General features: G+C 29.0%; 1 protein-coding gene across 1 annotated transcript; it reads left to right on the top strand.

Moving 5' to 3' along the window:
- Nucleotides 1–5,931: 5,931 nt before the first annotated feature.
- On the top strand, nt 5,932–9,364 carry LOC100500365 (soluble inorganic pyrophosphatase 1). The gene is made up of 9 exons (NM_001369252.1): nt 5,932–6,033; nt 6,374–6,497; nt 6,669–6,697; nt 7,257–7,322; nt 7,895–8,002; nt 8,381–8,446; nt 8,537–8,657; nt 8,773–8,854; nt 9,105–9,364. Exons 2-9 carry the CDS (start codon nt 6,374–6,376, stop codon nt 9,145–9,147), a joined length of 639 nt encoding a protein of 212 aa, NP_001356181.1. The 5' UTR covers nt 5,932–6,033; the 3' UTR covers nt 9,148–9,364.
- The last annotated feature ends 6,786 nt before the right edge of the window (nt 9,365–16,150 follow it).

Here is a 16,150-nt window from a genome sequence, read left to right as displayed (position 1 = left end):
AATGTTATCAGTTTGCTTCCATTTAATCTTGTATTCTGTTTCCTTTTAAAGCAAATCTTAGTTTCAGTTTAGATTGGATCCGTTTTTCATTTATTTTTGTTAGATATCCTTCTAAGTAATAGAGGTATACTTTAAAAGCTAAAATTTATTAGATATCTTAATCTTTATATTATATAATGGTATTTTAGTTCATGCATTATACAGATCAAATCTAATATGTATGTTTTATAATTATAATTATTTAGCATAAAAGATGAAAAATATTCATATATAAATGACTTTGATGATTTAAAAAAATATTAATATCTAAATATAATAATTGTCAACATAATAAATCACAACAATTAAAATTTTAAATATTTTTTTGTTCTAATATGTTTCTAAACATCATCAGTATAATTGAGAGTATTAAATATAATTAAAACTAAATTGGGTAAGAGATAAAAAAAATTAAATTCGATAAAAGATAATGATAATTAAAAGAGATAAGGATAATTTTTCCCAAAAAAAATGGAGATAATCCCTATGAAATTGGAGAAGAGAGAAACAAATTAATTTAAATCAAGAAAAAATTGAAAAAAAATTATAGAAGAGATGAAGAAATTTAAATGAACCGATAAAGGAGGAATAAGAGAATGAAGAAATTTTTTATGATGAAAAATATTTGCATGAGTAGTTACTCTTTTCTGGATAAATGAAAATTTAACCGAAATCGAATGCGAGGAATGAGGAGGGTAAAACTCTTACAAGCTATATAGTTATTCTAATTTATGAATTTGGATGATGTGAAATTTTATTATTTAATGAAAACATTTTAAACAAGAGTTAAATTTTAAGATAATATTAATATGAAAATTTTCATATCGTCAAATAATCAGGAATCGTCTTACGTGTGACTTTTAAACTTTTTTATTATAAAAATTAATAAATGTATTATTCATATTTGAATAGTTTATACGTTTAATAATTTAACTTTTGATTTACTAATTGAAAATTTTGAACAAACTGGTTCAAATGCATATAGGGCCAACCAATGTGAGTTATGTGATTGTAGGAAGTGTAGGCAAACTATTGAATAGTGGCAATTTGCAAAACGCCACAATGGAGACTTGTGCTCAACGAATATATGGAGGGCTGAGTCATTCGGATTCTTATCACTCAAGACAAATATGCACAACATCAATGCTGTCTTTTACTTTATTATTTCCAGTGTTTTTGCAGTTAAGTCAATAAAAAAAGAGTCACTGAGTCAACCGATTTAGATTGCAGCAGCTTCACCAAACTCCCATAACATTTTCAGGTGATTGATTGGTCAGCCATCAGAGCCAACGTTTTATAATTTGACGCCCTTTTAAATTTAGGACAACTTTGATAGACCAACTTGTATGTTCAATGGTGCAAAATAATTTACTAAAATGGGAGTAATGTGAAATATTTTATCAAAATGAGATTATTTTTTTTATCATGTTATACCAAAATTGTTATGTTATTTGGTGATTTTCAATGTCACATGACTTTTTTTTTAGAAGATTGTATCTCATGTGGCATATCATGTAGTATTTTTTTATTATTAAAAAAAGGTATCACATGGATGTTGTTAGTTTACATGACAACTTCTTCAAAAATTAAAATAAATAAACTTAAAAAAACATATAAAATATTAGCTATATAGACATGTTAATTATATAAAATATTAATTACAAAATATATTATTTATAGAATAAATAAATAGACATAAATAAAAAATTAAAATAAAAATGAAGATGAAAGGCATACATTGTGCATGATAAACACTTGCATAATAAAGTCATCCTTTAAAAGACATATATTGCATTCAAAAAATTCTTTTACAACGTCTTTCTTGGGCAAGCTTGTAATCCTTGTATTCAAAAAGATATTCAAATAAATAATGTTTCAGAAGCAAAAAATTTCTATTCGAGTGGTGACATCAATGGATTGTGTTAAGGTACTCAGGTTTAGATTCTCTTGTGTGACATTTTTGTACAACCCTTGATTAAAAATAAGAGAATTTAGATAATAAGGAAGGGGGGCATGAAGTTTTCATGGTGGGAGTTTCCACTAGAGAGGATCTAAGTGAAACTTTCACTTGAGAGGACCCATTCTGTCATATACTCCTATAGATTTTTTTTAATAAAAAAAATGGATTGTGACAATTTTAAAATGTGCCAAGTGGACTAACAATTCTCAAATGACATACCACGTGAGACTTAATTCAATTTTCAAAAAATAAAAAATAAATAGTCATATGACAGTGAAAATTGTTACATGGCTTAACGATTTTTATATAATGTGGCAAAGAGAACTATACTTTACTAAATATTTCAATATAACCCTATTATTTTGATAATTTATTTCTAATTTTGAATACTTTGTGTGATGTAATTTTTCATTTTTTATTCCTTTTCTTACTACTTTTTATTATTAGTTAGATTTTTCGTGCTAAAAATTTATGTGTTAAGTTTTTGGTTGCTCAAGTGAGCTTATTACCAAAGAAAAGAAAACAAACATGACCCAATATCATGAAAATGAAAATCAAATCAATGATTTGAAATTAAGGATGGATTACTCTCTGAACACCCAACATCATGACACCAAATCACAATGCCATGAACTGAATATTGATGTAAATTTTGCTTTCTAACCAAATATTGTCAAAGCATTGGAATGCAATGCCATGAAAGTAGGGTGCAAATTCCCTGTTATAAATGGGAAAGAAAGTAAAAATAAATAAAAATTAGCCACTCAAGAAATTTTTGTAGCCTCCAAGACACGAAAACACTTTTTTGGAGCTCTAATTTTGCATTTTCTTGGAGCTTGGAAATGAAAGGAGAATCTCTTGTAATAAGACTATGAGTTGATTCTTATAACACTTAGTTCATCTTACATTTTAGATTTAGATTTGTTAAAACATACTCAAATTAATTGTCGCCTATTTATGTCTTACTTGTCTCACCAATCAAAACTTGACATGCCATTTACAGTGACACGTGATTTGAATTGAATTTTTAAATTGTCCTTAACAACTTAACACCATTCCTCTCACATAGCATGAAACAAAATAGAACAGATAATGGAACTTCATTTATTTGTAATCGCTTCTATTCCCCCAAGCTAATCTCCTTCTGTCGAAACTTGATTCGACTACATTGTGTTCTTCTGGTTCCCACGCACTTCCTAGGATCCATGAAAGAATTAATGTTTGAAGTGGATTTGTATATATGGAGACTTTTATGTGCTTCAAGATACATAAATCATTATCTATATAACTTAGTGTGTTTAGTTTGTAGTTAGTGTATTTCATAGCACCAAAACGTAACAACACGAAATCAATGAATTGCAAATATATATAAATTTTAAAGTTAAACAAACACAAACTTAAATTGTTAAGAGGACGTGATATAATCAATTCTTGCATTCTCTCTATGTTAAGAGGACGTGATATAATCAATTCTTGCATTCTCTCTATGGCCATGTGATTGGTTTCAAATTTTCATGTGAGTGGACTAAATAAAGTTGGCGTGCCGCTTGTTCAACGTAACGTATCTCCCAGAAGCAATGAAAAGTGATTTTTAGTCACAACGTGCAAACAATAATTTGTGAAGTGAAGAAACATGGACGAGAGGGTTTCCCTGGCTTTCTGAGCTCAACAACCTATTAACATGACTAGAGACAGATCATGAACATGAATGGGCATAAAATGTGCACAAAAAATGAATATTAAAACATTATGATAGCATTCGGATCACAAGTTACAAAGTTCTGACGATTGATGATTTTCACATCATAAAATATATCACATTAATATATTTGTAAATATGAATTAATCTCACTTAAGCCTTACGGTTAGTATTATATTTTATGTTCATAGATTCTCCTATCTTATCACTGTCTTAGAAATTGTATAGGGAATATTTCCTTCAAATCACACGACTTTCTTCATACCTTCTTCTCTATCTATCTACTTAAACATATTGATTACCTAATTTATATCATGAAATTCTTTATGTAAATTAATCAGTTATATTTATAGTAACTTTTTAAATCAACGTGTGTTAATAGTCATGATTAACCCGAGTCTCATTGTTAATTTGCACCTATTTTTAAGGGTAAAAGTTTAATATAAGGTAAGAAAAAAGGTAATGCTTTATCAATTCCAATGTTTAAACATAAAAAAAAAATGCTACTGTATGTGATATATGGCTGGCTTCATATATAATTATTTTATTCTTTGGATAGGTTGAAAAAATTAGTTAGAAGCTGAAAAATTTATTGGAAATTAAAAAATTAATAGTAGTTGAAAGTTAGTAGTTAAATTAACTTATTAAATTATAAGTATTTAATAAAATTAGTTGACAAGTATAAAATAAAAAATAATAAAATCATTTATTTAAAAGAATAACTAAGAAATTAAATAAATATATTAAGAGTAAAAATATAAAAAATATAAACTAATATTTAAAAAAATAATACTTCAAGTAACATTTTAAAACATATTATAAATTATTAAAAAAACTTATTTAATAAACAGTCAAATAAACTTTTTCAACTAGAAAAAAAAAATAAAAATCATCCGCTGAAATATGTTATCAAACATAACTTTTATCTTACTTTTTCTTTTTAAATAAACAAACACTATAAATACACTCTCAAATCTTTCTATTTCAAATGTGTTCAAAAATATTTTTTTGTACTTTATATGAACTAGAACTGAAGATGTTGCTTGTTGGTACAAATAACGTGTTGCACGAAATTTGACAAAGTCGCATGCCTCTGTTTTAATGTTTAAATATTAAAATTAAAACAGAAAAACAGTAAGTCTTGTTAGAAACTATTTTTGGTAATACATTAGTTACCTTTGGATGGGGATCAGCGGAAGCAGCTCCCCCACCCCCCTATTTTTTGACGTGAAATTGAACAAGAAACGCATGACAAATGCCAACACAAACACACATTTAAAATGGTTTTTATCCTTTTTTTAATCCTATTATTAATAAATTTTCTTTCCAATCGATAACAATAACAAGAATATGAAAATGTTCAGGCTTGCTTTTACGTCTTCTCCCTATTTTTTGACGTGAAATAGAACAAGAACGTAGATTACCAATGTCGAAACAAACACGCATTTAAAAATGATTTTCATCCCCCCCTTTTTTTTAAATCGTACCATCAATCAAATTTCTTTCCAATCGATAACAGTTAACAAAAATATAAATATTATTGATTATATATGTTAAGCACACAGACTGGATTCATGTTTAATGAGTACAGTTTTTATCTAATAAATGAGGGAGTTTTGAAAAGGGTAATTATTATCAAAATATTTGAAACATTCATGTACCAACCAGATTGAATTCAATCTACCAAAAGAAGTTAGTCTCCTATAACATAATAAATTAGTGTTTAAATTTTTATTAAAAAAAGAATTTACATTTAATAGTATCTTAAACAAGATTATCTCAATCTTAATGGAAATAAAAAAATCCGTACTTACATTTATATAAACTATTGTATTTTTTAATAAAAAGCTTTTTACTCCCCCCAGTTAACCCTTACAAACTAAATATAACATTTATCATATTTTTAATTACTTAAAAAATCAAACATTAAATGACTTTTATATTTTTAACAAAAAAGAATATTTTTTAACATTTTTTAATTAATTCTCTTCAGACATTGTTTAAAAACGTAGCTGGAAACAAATAAAAAGGAAACTACTTTCACATGTCCCCAATTTTTATTTATTTTTTAATTATAGCTTTGATTTTGTTATGTTTTTTTTTTATTGGCTAGAAATTGTCTTTTGAAAGTTCCAAAGAGCACGTGTAATGGTAAGCATACTTTTCTCCCGTACAAACACGAGTTGAGGTAAAGACTTGACTGACCCTGTTCTTCCCTTGACCTATATATATACTCATAACAAACCATCTTCTTCCTTGGATCTCTTTACCTTCTTCCAAAGTATTTGCTTTTATTTTTTGTTGAAAAAAGTGTTTGCTTTTGCCGTTGTACAAGGTTTGTTATTTGCTTTGTTCCAATCCTTATAATATATCCTTTCTTTTGTTAATGTTATTATGTTTAGTATTGTTTTCATGCATCAAGTTATTATTTTCCTTTCTGAGTTTCATGCGATTGCTTTTTGGGGTGGATTCATATGTGCAATTAATTAAAGTGTGCAAATATTTAGTCTCTATGGCTCTATTGCCACTTATTAATGTTTGGTAAACTTTTGGCATATCGTGAAATGGAACAATTTTTTTAGTGAAATTGTTAACAATGTTGATGATCATGTTCTGTTGGACCATAACTTATATAAAACCATTTGGTTTGCCTTTGCTGTGTGTTGTCTTTGAAGATGAGTGATGAGAATAATGAAGAACCTTGCGAAAACCGTCCGGTTCCCCGTTTAAATGAAAGGATTCTTTCATCTTTGTCTAGGAGATCAGTTGCTGCTCACCCTTGGCATGATCTTGAAATTGGTACTCTTGTTCACTTTTTTGCTTCATTGGCATTTACTTTAACATCGAATGACTTAAATCATGTTGCTATATCCCCTTGTGGCTAGGCCAAATATGCTTATGCCAAAACAAGGACTAGTTTGGTCTTACCCCACAAAAAAAGTTGTTAATGTTCTTAGGTTTCATGTGCAGGACCTGGAGCGCCTATGATTTTCAATTGTGTAAGTTCTGATTCTGGAAAAGAATACTGGTTGCTTCATTTTCTACAATAATGCTATTGTTTTCTATATTTACTTTAGAAGAACTCTAGGGTGTAACCAATGCACTGGTCTATTGTATCTGTCAAAATTAGATTCTAATTTAATCCAGGTCTATTATTAATACTAGATCGGTGGTTACACATAGATGCAGCCTTTATTGGTTTTTAGGAAAATTAAGTGTGTAAAGATCAACTACAAGCCAAAGTTTTTAAATAGAAAAAGCACGAAGTAGACATGAATTATAAGTCCAAGTGAATCACACATTACTTGTCAAAGTGAAAATAACACTGGTTGCTATAGATTCTGAACTCCATAAGGGGTATAATCCTGTAACTCTTAACACCCTTACACTCTTAAAGATTTTTCCATTTCTGTATTACATTTTGAAATCTCCATTAGTTTATCTTTTCCTAATAACAATATTCATGCAAAACTGTCACTCCATTCTTGACCAGAAATTTCCTACTATGTATGTTATTTATGCTTGTTCAATGCTTACTTGCTCAGTTGCTATTTGCAGGTTGTGGAGATCACTAAGGGAAGCAAGGTCAAATACGAACTTGACAAAAAGACTGGATTAATTAAGGTATGAACCAATTGCTTCTTCGTTTTGAAATGGGAGTATCTACCTATGAAGCACGAACTTTGACACGGACACCGGACACGACACAGACATGGACACTTCGACACGGCTAATGTATAAAATGTAGGACATGTGGACACCACATACACACACAAAGAGATTCTAATTAAATGAAATATGAGTAATATATAACAAGATATTTAAATTGATGGTGTATTCATCTTTTCAAGTGTATTGTGTAAAGGTGACTGTTTAAGTATTCAAGTCAACAAAAAGTAATTTTTGAATCAGACACCAAATGAGAAGTGTTGGACAAATGTTTGAGTGTGTCGATTGTCGGAAATGTGTCCGACATGGCGACACTTTGAACAAGAGAGGTGTGTGTGCTTTATAGGTATATACTGCTATAATCTGAAAAAGATTTTACAAAGAAATCTCTTCAAGATGATATTTTGTGATCATGTTTTTTCTACAATTCTTGTGGATTCTCAAATCTTGACCCTTCGCAATTCTGACTTGTGGATGCCATTACTCGTCTATCATTATATTCTTCTTACCTTCTAATTAATGGTCAGGTTGATCGGGTTTTGTACTCATCAGTTGTTTATCCTCATAACTATGGTTTCATCCCAAGAACTCTGTGTGAAGACAATGATCCAATTGATGTCTTGGTTCTCATGCAGGTAAATTTTTACCATTTTAAACTCATCCAAATTATACAAGAGGCCTTAATGTATAATAAAACCAAAATTTGCCATGGTTCTCTCTTCATCAGTAGTTAAATTAAAAGCTTCTGATGAATTTTTACTTGTTTGGATTATATTGAAGGAGCATACATCAACTTTGAGTCCTCAGTTAATCACCCTCTTAATTATCATATTTTTCAATTATCCACCTCCATTCAAAAGATGGTGCCAATTGCCAGATAAACTCAAATGCTGCATTAGCCATATTACCCCAAATACCATTTTAGATTAGTAATAAATTTGATGCGTATGTTTGAGCTATATATATCAACAAGGTTATCCATTAGTAAATTTACTTAATTATTGACAATGTAGGAGCCAGTTCTTCCTGGTTGTTTCCTGCGAGCCAGGGCCATTGGATTGATGCCTATGATTGACCAGGTATATTCTCTTGGCTCTTTAGCTGATAAAAAAATTGAAATTTTGTTCCAACCATTTAAACAATAACAAGCTTGTCCAATTGTGACACAGGGGGAGAAGGATGATAAAATTATTGCAGTATGTGCTGATGATCCAGAATATAAGCACTATACTGACTTCAAAGAACTTCCACCTCATCGCCTCATGGAGATTCGCCGCTTCTTTGAAGATTGTATCCTTAAAAATCTTATTCCAATAACTTGATACATGAGTTTCTTTAAGATTACTTCATAGTATTTTCATAAAAAAAATAAAAAATTGAGTGCATTTCTTAATATATTGATCAGACAAGAAGAATGAGAACAAGGAGGTAGCAGTTAATGATTTTCTACCTGCATCCACTGCCGTTGAATCCATCCAGTACTCAATGTCAGTGTCTAATTATCTATAGAACACCTAGTTTATTTGTTTTTTAACTCTAGTTTCTAGTTGAAATTGGCTTCTAGAGACACACTTTATGGCCAATAAGATAATATTCCAATAACAAAATATTGTCTATCTCGTAGATCAATTATTCTACCATGCTTATCAGATTTCTTGATTTATGTAACATAAATACCGCACCTGTAATCTGCATCATTTTACCTCACTGTTATATCTTGTCTCTGATTTGTTGCAGGGATCTTTATGCGGAGTATATTCTGCATACCTTAAGGCGATAGACAAGAATACTATACTCCACAAATCAGAATAAGCTGCAGCACTCTAGATGGTTTTTGAATACATTTTGATGAAACTTTAATTATATTGTATTTTGTATTGAGTTGGATAATATATAACAGTTGTTTGTTTTACTAAGTGAAGAAAAATCCATAAACTGTAATGCTTCATGATTGATATTTATTCTTATATAATTCAGTTTTCAATTAATACTTTGCTAATCTAGTTTTATTTTGATTCTGCACGCAGTTGTAACCTTCATTCTAAACTCTTGGGGTACTTCTGTTCTATTTCTAGCCTAAATCTTGATTTTACAATTTTTCTTTTATTGTGTAAACTTCCATATTAATAGCCTTCATTTTACAAATTACATTTTTTCTTTTATTGTGTAAACTTTCAAATCAATACGAAAACAGAGAATTTAGACACTCGATTTTAAGCTTGAATTCGGGCCTTTTTTTCGCTTGACCCATTCGAGTTTTGACCAGATTTAAGTTGGTCTAGTCACATTAATTAAATTGAAAAATATGGGTTGGAGTCAGGTTTGGACATATTTTGTGGCTCAAAAAAAAAGGTGGGCCTTTTTCCTGGCCTGATAGAGCTATAAGTCCGAATTGGGTCAAATTACTCATTTTGCTAGGCAATTACTTTATGCACTTCTGTAATTGTTTCTTGCAACTAATCTGAAATATAAAATTACATTCCGAAAGGACTAACTGGAATGTAATTTTACATTTTGGAAATTACATTTCGGGATGGGTGTTTTGCAAGCTTTTAAAGGTGCAGGAAGCAACTGCCATTTTGCTACCTCTAAATATGGGATAAAATATCAATAATTAGATAAATTAACAAGCATTTTTTTTTGGGTGCAAGAGAGGGGCTAAGGCCCCGAGATAAAGAATTTATTTAAAACCACGAGGGAAAGATATCTAAGCTATATCATCTCTTATTTCTTTTTTCTATCTCCCACTTTTCTTTTCTTTCCTTCTTTTTCTTCAAATTCCTATGCTACTCATCTTTACACCCTCCCTCCAAGCACCCTACATCCTCACTCCCTCACCCCCTTAACTCCACCTCCTCATCTTTTTCAAACATCTTCTCGTTTTCTCTTTTACAAGCATTGGTCTATCTTATCCTTCATTGCCTCCTCCATTTGAGTTTTTGTACCTCCAATACTTTTCCCACATTTTATTAGTTTTTTTTTGTCACCAATTTGTTAATTATGTCAAGATTCACCCCATTGAGTATCTTGACAACATTTTGTCAAGACACTAAACAAAAACTATTTTTCACCAAAAATATTTTTATAAAGGAAAAAAAGTTGATGGTGCAAGATCAAATAAAAAAGTGTCATTCAATCACAATTCATTTTGTATAATAAGTTTGTCGACTTTTATGATAATTACTTTAAAAATCGTATGAGTGGTGATGTGCAATTGGTTGACAATATAAAATTACTTTACACTATCAATACATAATTATTAAACTCTTAGGCCTACCTTTTCTTAGCAAATGATTTTCCAAGAAAAATATTTTCACAAAAAGAAGTGGGAAAAAATAATAATAGTTACATTGAAATTTTCTTGAGTAGTATTGTTCTGATATTTATTAATTCATATTACGCCCACTACTTGCATTAAATTTTCCCTTGACACTACAAAAATAAAATATGACTTTGAGTTAAATTAGTCTATAATAAAAATAAACTATTAATATTGATATCGTGGATTATACTAACAGATCGAATGATACATTATATAATCAACAGTTATATTCATATAAGAAATTGATATATATTATCACTACATTAAATATTAGTACATTATACCATAGTGTAATGTACTCATAACATGTTAAATTTATCAGACAAAGACTATGTTAATGATAGTAATTTTAACATTTAATTTTTTATTATAGTAAATGGCATTTTTTTAAAACAAAACTATGGCTTATATTGCGTGTATACATACATTTGATTTTTATTTTTGTTGATAGGTTACATACATTTGATCGTATCTCATATACAATAACGTTTAAAGGGATGAAGAAAAAACCAGGGATAAAATCATAGACTATCTTTATCAGAAAAACCAGGGAACTAACACTTTGGAAGATGCCGTTCAATGTATATATATATACTCCATATGGTTCCTGCTGATTAAAGAAACTTTGCCTTGGTTCTTGGTTTCTAGTCGAGAATTAAAGAACTTCGCGTCAATGAGAACATGAATTTGGGGGCTATTGGAAAGACATTCAATTGATCACATGGCACATGTTAGGTGGTTCAAAACCAAAAAGAAGTTTACACTTCTTCTAATGTATATACATAGGAAAATAAAGAGACAAAAAAGTGGTAGCCATAATAGGCAATGTGATAAATAATACAAAAAAGAGAGAGACAAAAAGTGATACAAAATAAGTATAAAATTTTAGGTGTAAAAGATAAATTTATTCGTATATTATAAATTATATAATATATATATAACTATTTTCAATTGTACATTCTTAATATTATTTTTCTTTTTTAGGGTATATTTAATATTCTATTCGTAATTACTTTAAAAAAATATTCTTTTTCAACCTTCTCAAACTATTATCCTTTTATCCGTATCTATATACTTAATTTACGCTCTTTTAAATTAACCTCTAAATTGAATTTCATAATTTTTTAAATTATTTATTATAAATCTAAAATATAATTTATTTATTTAATACGAACATTAATTATATTAAAACAAACATTTTATCAAGAAAAATGCAGGTACTAAAATACTAAATGCGAGTGACGTTGTGTGTGATCTAATTTTCAAAGTGCATGTGAATCAGGCATTCAGATTTGATGACATAAAATGGGAATAAAGTCTGATTGAAATTATCAGGTGGTTGGCGGTCCATATACATTGCCATGTCCTTGTGGCCTCACTTTCCTTACCTAACTTCCATGCTTTCAATTTCATCCATACACCTAAGCATATTAGCATATATATTACCAAATCAATCTTCAAAAACACTACTCACATAATATACCAACAAGTTGATTATTCCAATAATACTAAATTCATTTTTTGAAATAAAATTTTAAAAAAATATATATTCACATAATAAACACTTTCCCCTAACATCCCCTCCCAATTTTTCAGGTTTCATCACCCAACACCACTTATTGTTTCCTATGAAAATATACTTTACATAACCCCCTTTTGTTCCAGAAGTAAATTTTTTTGCAAAGTCAAATTTCTTATCCTTTCATTTTGGTCACACGTTGTACAACAGGCAACTTTTCACAATTATCTCCCCCACAAACTGTGCGCATGGTCAATTAGTCATTGATGTGGATGGATGTGTATGTGTTGGAATCTGAGATCAGATCTGAGCAACACACCTCATGCATCTGAGCAATACTTCCTACATGCAATCAAAAAGTCTTACCAACAAATGTTTTCATGTAAAATTCATGTGTAACTACACCCTGAGATTATGCTAGCTGGGTCAATATGCTTGATTGAGACTTTAGGTGGTATTTATTCCAAGAGGATAAGATGTATCATCCTATATTATTTTTACATAAATTTTTTTTATAATATTTTATGAATTTGACAATGGTGAAGTAGCATAGTGTGTGACTCATGGGTAATTAAACATATATTTATATATATATTTTTACTTTGCTAGTTTAAATTGGTTTTTTTCTAAAAATAATTAAAAATTGAAAATTTCAATTAGGACGACCTAATTAAGGCAGAGGCCTTATTCGTGTTTCCATAAACATAATTAACCTTGATTAAGCACATATTCCCTGTATTGTTACTTTGATAGTTTACATATTAACCAAGAAAATAAAATGTCTTTACGTATACCTTACATGCGGTAAATATTGTATCAGCTGTTCTGTTAACAATTCAGTCAATTGTCAAATATAATTTATTTTTTATTAAATTATATTTTTAATATTTCATTTGTTCAGACTAATTGATGACATCAGGTTAGATAGAGATTACAGACACATATTATAAAAAATACATATAACTATTTTATTAAACTCCTTGATAACATAACTAGTCATTAGATTATAAACATGGATTGTTATGTCATTACTTATTAATTAATGTTGTTACCAGATAAAATGATTAAAACTGTTTAAGAAGAGCTAAACAAAAAATATTAAACCCAAAATTTTGTTTAAGAACTAAACAAAAAATATTAAATCCAAAAATAAAAAAAAAAATATCCTTAATTTCTTTCGGTTTTCTAAATATATATTTTCCCCCTTTTGTATGGTTGGCTGCTGTAGACTTTTCCATGTTTAAAATATGCCGAACAATTTCAGTCTTGATAAAGTTGTTCTACAATCTAGGTCTCACTCTCACCTATCAAAGCTTTAAGACGGTTGGTTGTATATACATCATCAATGTGAAAATTTAATTTTAATTGAAAAATAATGTAAAAGAGTATATTACATTTTAATTTTGTCCTCCAAGTGATATCTAAGTAGTAAAATGCGTTTATGATAGGACAGAAATTTATTTTTTGAATGCATAGGACAGAAATTTATGAATAGAAAAGATAGGACAGAAATTTATTACATAACATTAAATAAATATATTGCGATAAATTATAGAAGAATTGCCGAGTGAGTTATGAAATTATTAATTGGATACAACTATACTATTTGATCCTAGATTTAGATCGATGAATGAAAAGAATGACATATATTATTCTTTTTTTCCTCTCTCTCAAGTTAGTTGATTGAACAATTAAATATCTAGAAATTCATGTTATAAAGTTATTTTTAGGTTAGATTGGTTTGATTTGAAGGTAAAATTTAAAGTTAAATTAATGTTTTATCCTTTAATTTATTTTTGAAGTTTAACTTGACCTTCTAATTATTAAATGTTTCAATTAGGTCTTATAATTTTTAAATGTGCTTCAATTAAATCATTGTTATCTAAATTGAAGTTAATACTATTATAGTTTCAAACCCTTGTTTTAAACTTTCTGACAATTTAAAACCAACAGTAAATGTTTTTCTTTTTCTTTTTTATACTGAAACTAACAAAACCAAAAAGAAAAAGAAAAAAGAAAAGAACAGAAGTCATGGCCACCCACCAAGATGACCCCAGAAACCCAAACTCACACCTCAACCCCAAACAAAAATAACATCCCAAATTCATAACAGAAGAGAGAAAAGGAAAGCATACACATTCATTCACACGTACTTCATACACTCTTTCGTTCCATTTGGATTTGGATTCAGATCCCCAATGACATCCAATAAAAACAGAACCAAGGGATCCCATTTCTTTCTTCTCGTGTTCCTCCTCTTCTTCGCTATCTCCTTTGGTTTATTCATTCCCTAGGTGGCTTTAAAGTTTAATGGGGTAGACTTCATACAAATTAATCTAAGTTATGTACAGTATATAATTTTTGGTTTTGATATTTGATCTTCATTTGTCATATAAATTTCATCTCAAAATTTATTGAGTAGTTATTAATTCTCCTGTAGTTTACTCTATTTATTTTCTTTATTTAGAAATAATTTCTTTTGCATGGAGCAAAAAAATATTTTTAAATAAAGAAAATAAACAGAACAAAATAACAAGGAGAATTAATTACTTAATTAATTAAAATGCTAATAATTTATAATTAATTTTATACATTTATATATAAAAAAAAACATGTACGACAAGACATTTGTAACAATGAGTTTAATTTGTTGTAAATATCTATATCTCAAATGATATATTTGCATGGTGCATGCTAATTATAATTCTTCAAACAATATTAGGCTATCTTTGAGATAGTTAGGTATCAATTTGCGCATATGTCCCATGCATATGTCATGAATTATGATCCACGCTGGGGGCCAATATTAATTAAAGAAAGAAAATTGTTGAGTGCAATAATTTATTTATAGGGTCACATCTGGGTATGGCATTATTATACGCATCTGTTGGACCACCATTATCTGACATAAGAGTTTTCGACCATTATATATATGAATATTATCCTCTTTAGCAAAATCATAATAGGACGGCAACAAAAGGAGCAGTATCTAGTTAATTAGATTGCTAGGCACATAATGTTTGATAACATCCAACTACTTGCACTTTACTTATAGCTGCCTTTCAAAAGATGTGATTATTTCGCAAATTCTGTTAAGCTAGTGAGCACTTTTATAAAGTGATTAGTATTAAACTGCAATGGCTAAAAATTGAGTAATTTTATTAGGGTATCTTATTTAACTTTTATTAGGGATCTTAAATTCAACTTTTAAAATAAGAGTATAATAAGATGGCATCGTCCCCCGTGTTGTTCAATGATTCAATTTTTAAAGAGAGAAATATAAAGGAGGAAATTGCCTTCTGATCTGAGATGGGGAAGAAGTACTTTTTGAATCATGACAATTTTATTCTTAAAATTACCAGTTTAAAGAGAGCCTCTAGTTCCAAATGAAGTTATACAAAAAACCCTTTTCGACATATGTTACTGGCAAAGTGAAGTTTAGGGTTTAAAATTCCCTTACACAATATATATATATATAGATAGATAAATTGATGCAAAGTTGTTTTACTTTAATCAGAATTTTTATCGAATTTGAGTCCTAAATATGCATTAAATATTCAGATAGATAGTTTTATAATTCATAACAGTCTTATTCAACTTGAATATATGTGCTTTATTTATTAAAAAAATGTTTAATTTATTTATTATACCATAACACGTACGGTTGAATTGGTTAAATGGGAAGTATTACATACTTTGCAATTGCATAGAAGGACTTCGCCACTTTCCACCTACATTTGTGCCAGTTAGTATGCAAGTCAATACAGTGACGGCCACACATAGCTGTAAATTGATGTGCCCCTAACTAAGGGAATCGATGTGTCATGCGTGTGAACACAATACATTTAGACCCATTTGAGTATTGATGAGAGAACTTAATGCAAGAAAGAATCGAAGGAAAGGGGGGCATATACTCCCAAGTCAGCAAAATACAGCTTGGCA

Source organism: Glycine max, chromosome 7, assembly GCF_000004515.6.
Source record: "Glycine max cultivar Williams 82 chromosome 7, Glycine_max_v4.0, whole genome shotgun sequence".
Lineage (NCBI taxonomy): Eukaryota > Viridiplantae > Streptophyta > Magnoliopsida > Fabales > Fabaceae > Glycine > Glycine max.
Note: the sequence above shows the minus strand (reverse complement) of the source record. Positions and strands in the feature narration are given on the sequence as shown.

Bases quoted from the DNA above. Each gene is read 5' to 3' on its own strand.
- LOC100500365 (NM_001369252.1), top strand. From the start codon at position 6,374: ATGAGTGATGAGAATAATGAAGAACCTTGCGAAAACCGTCCGGTTCCC. The intron at 6,698-7,256 runs GTAAGTTCTGAT...TGCTATTTGCAG, and splicing joins CGCCTATGATTTTCAATTGT to GTTGTGGAGATCACTAAGGG. The intron at 8,447-8,536 runs GTATATTCTCTT...ATTGTGACACAG, and splicing joins TGATGCCTATGATTGACCAG to GGGGAGAAGGATGATAAAAT.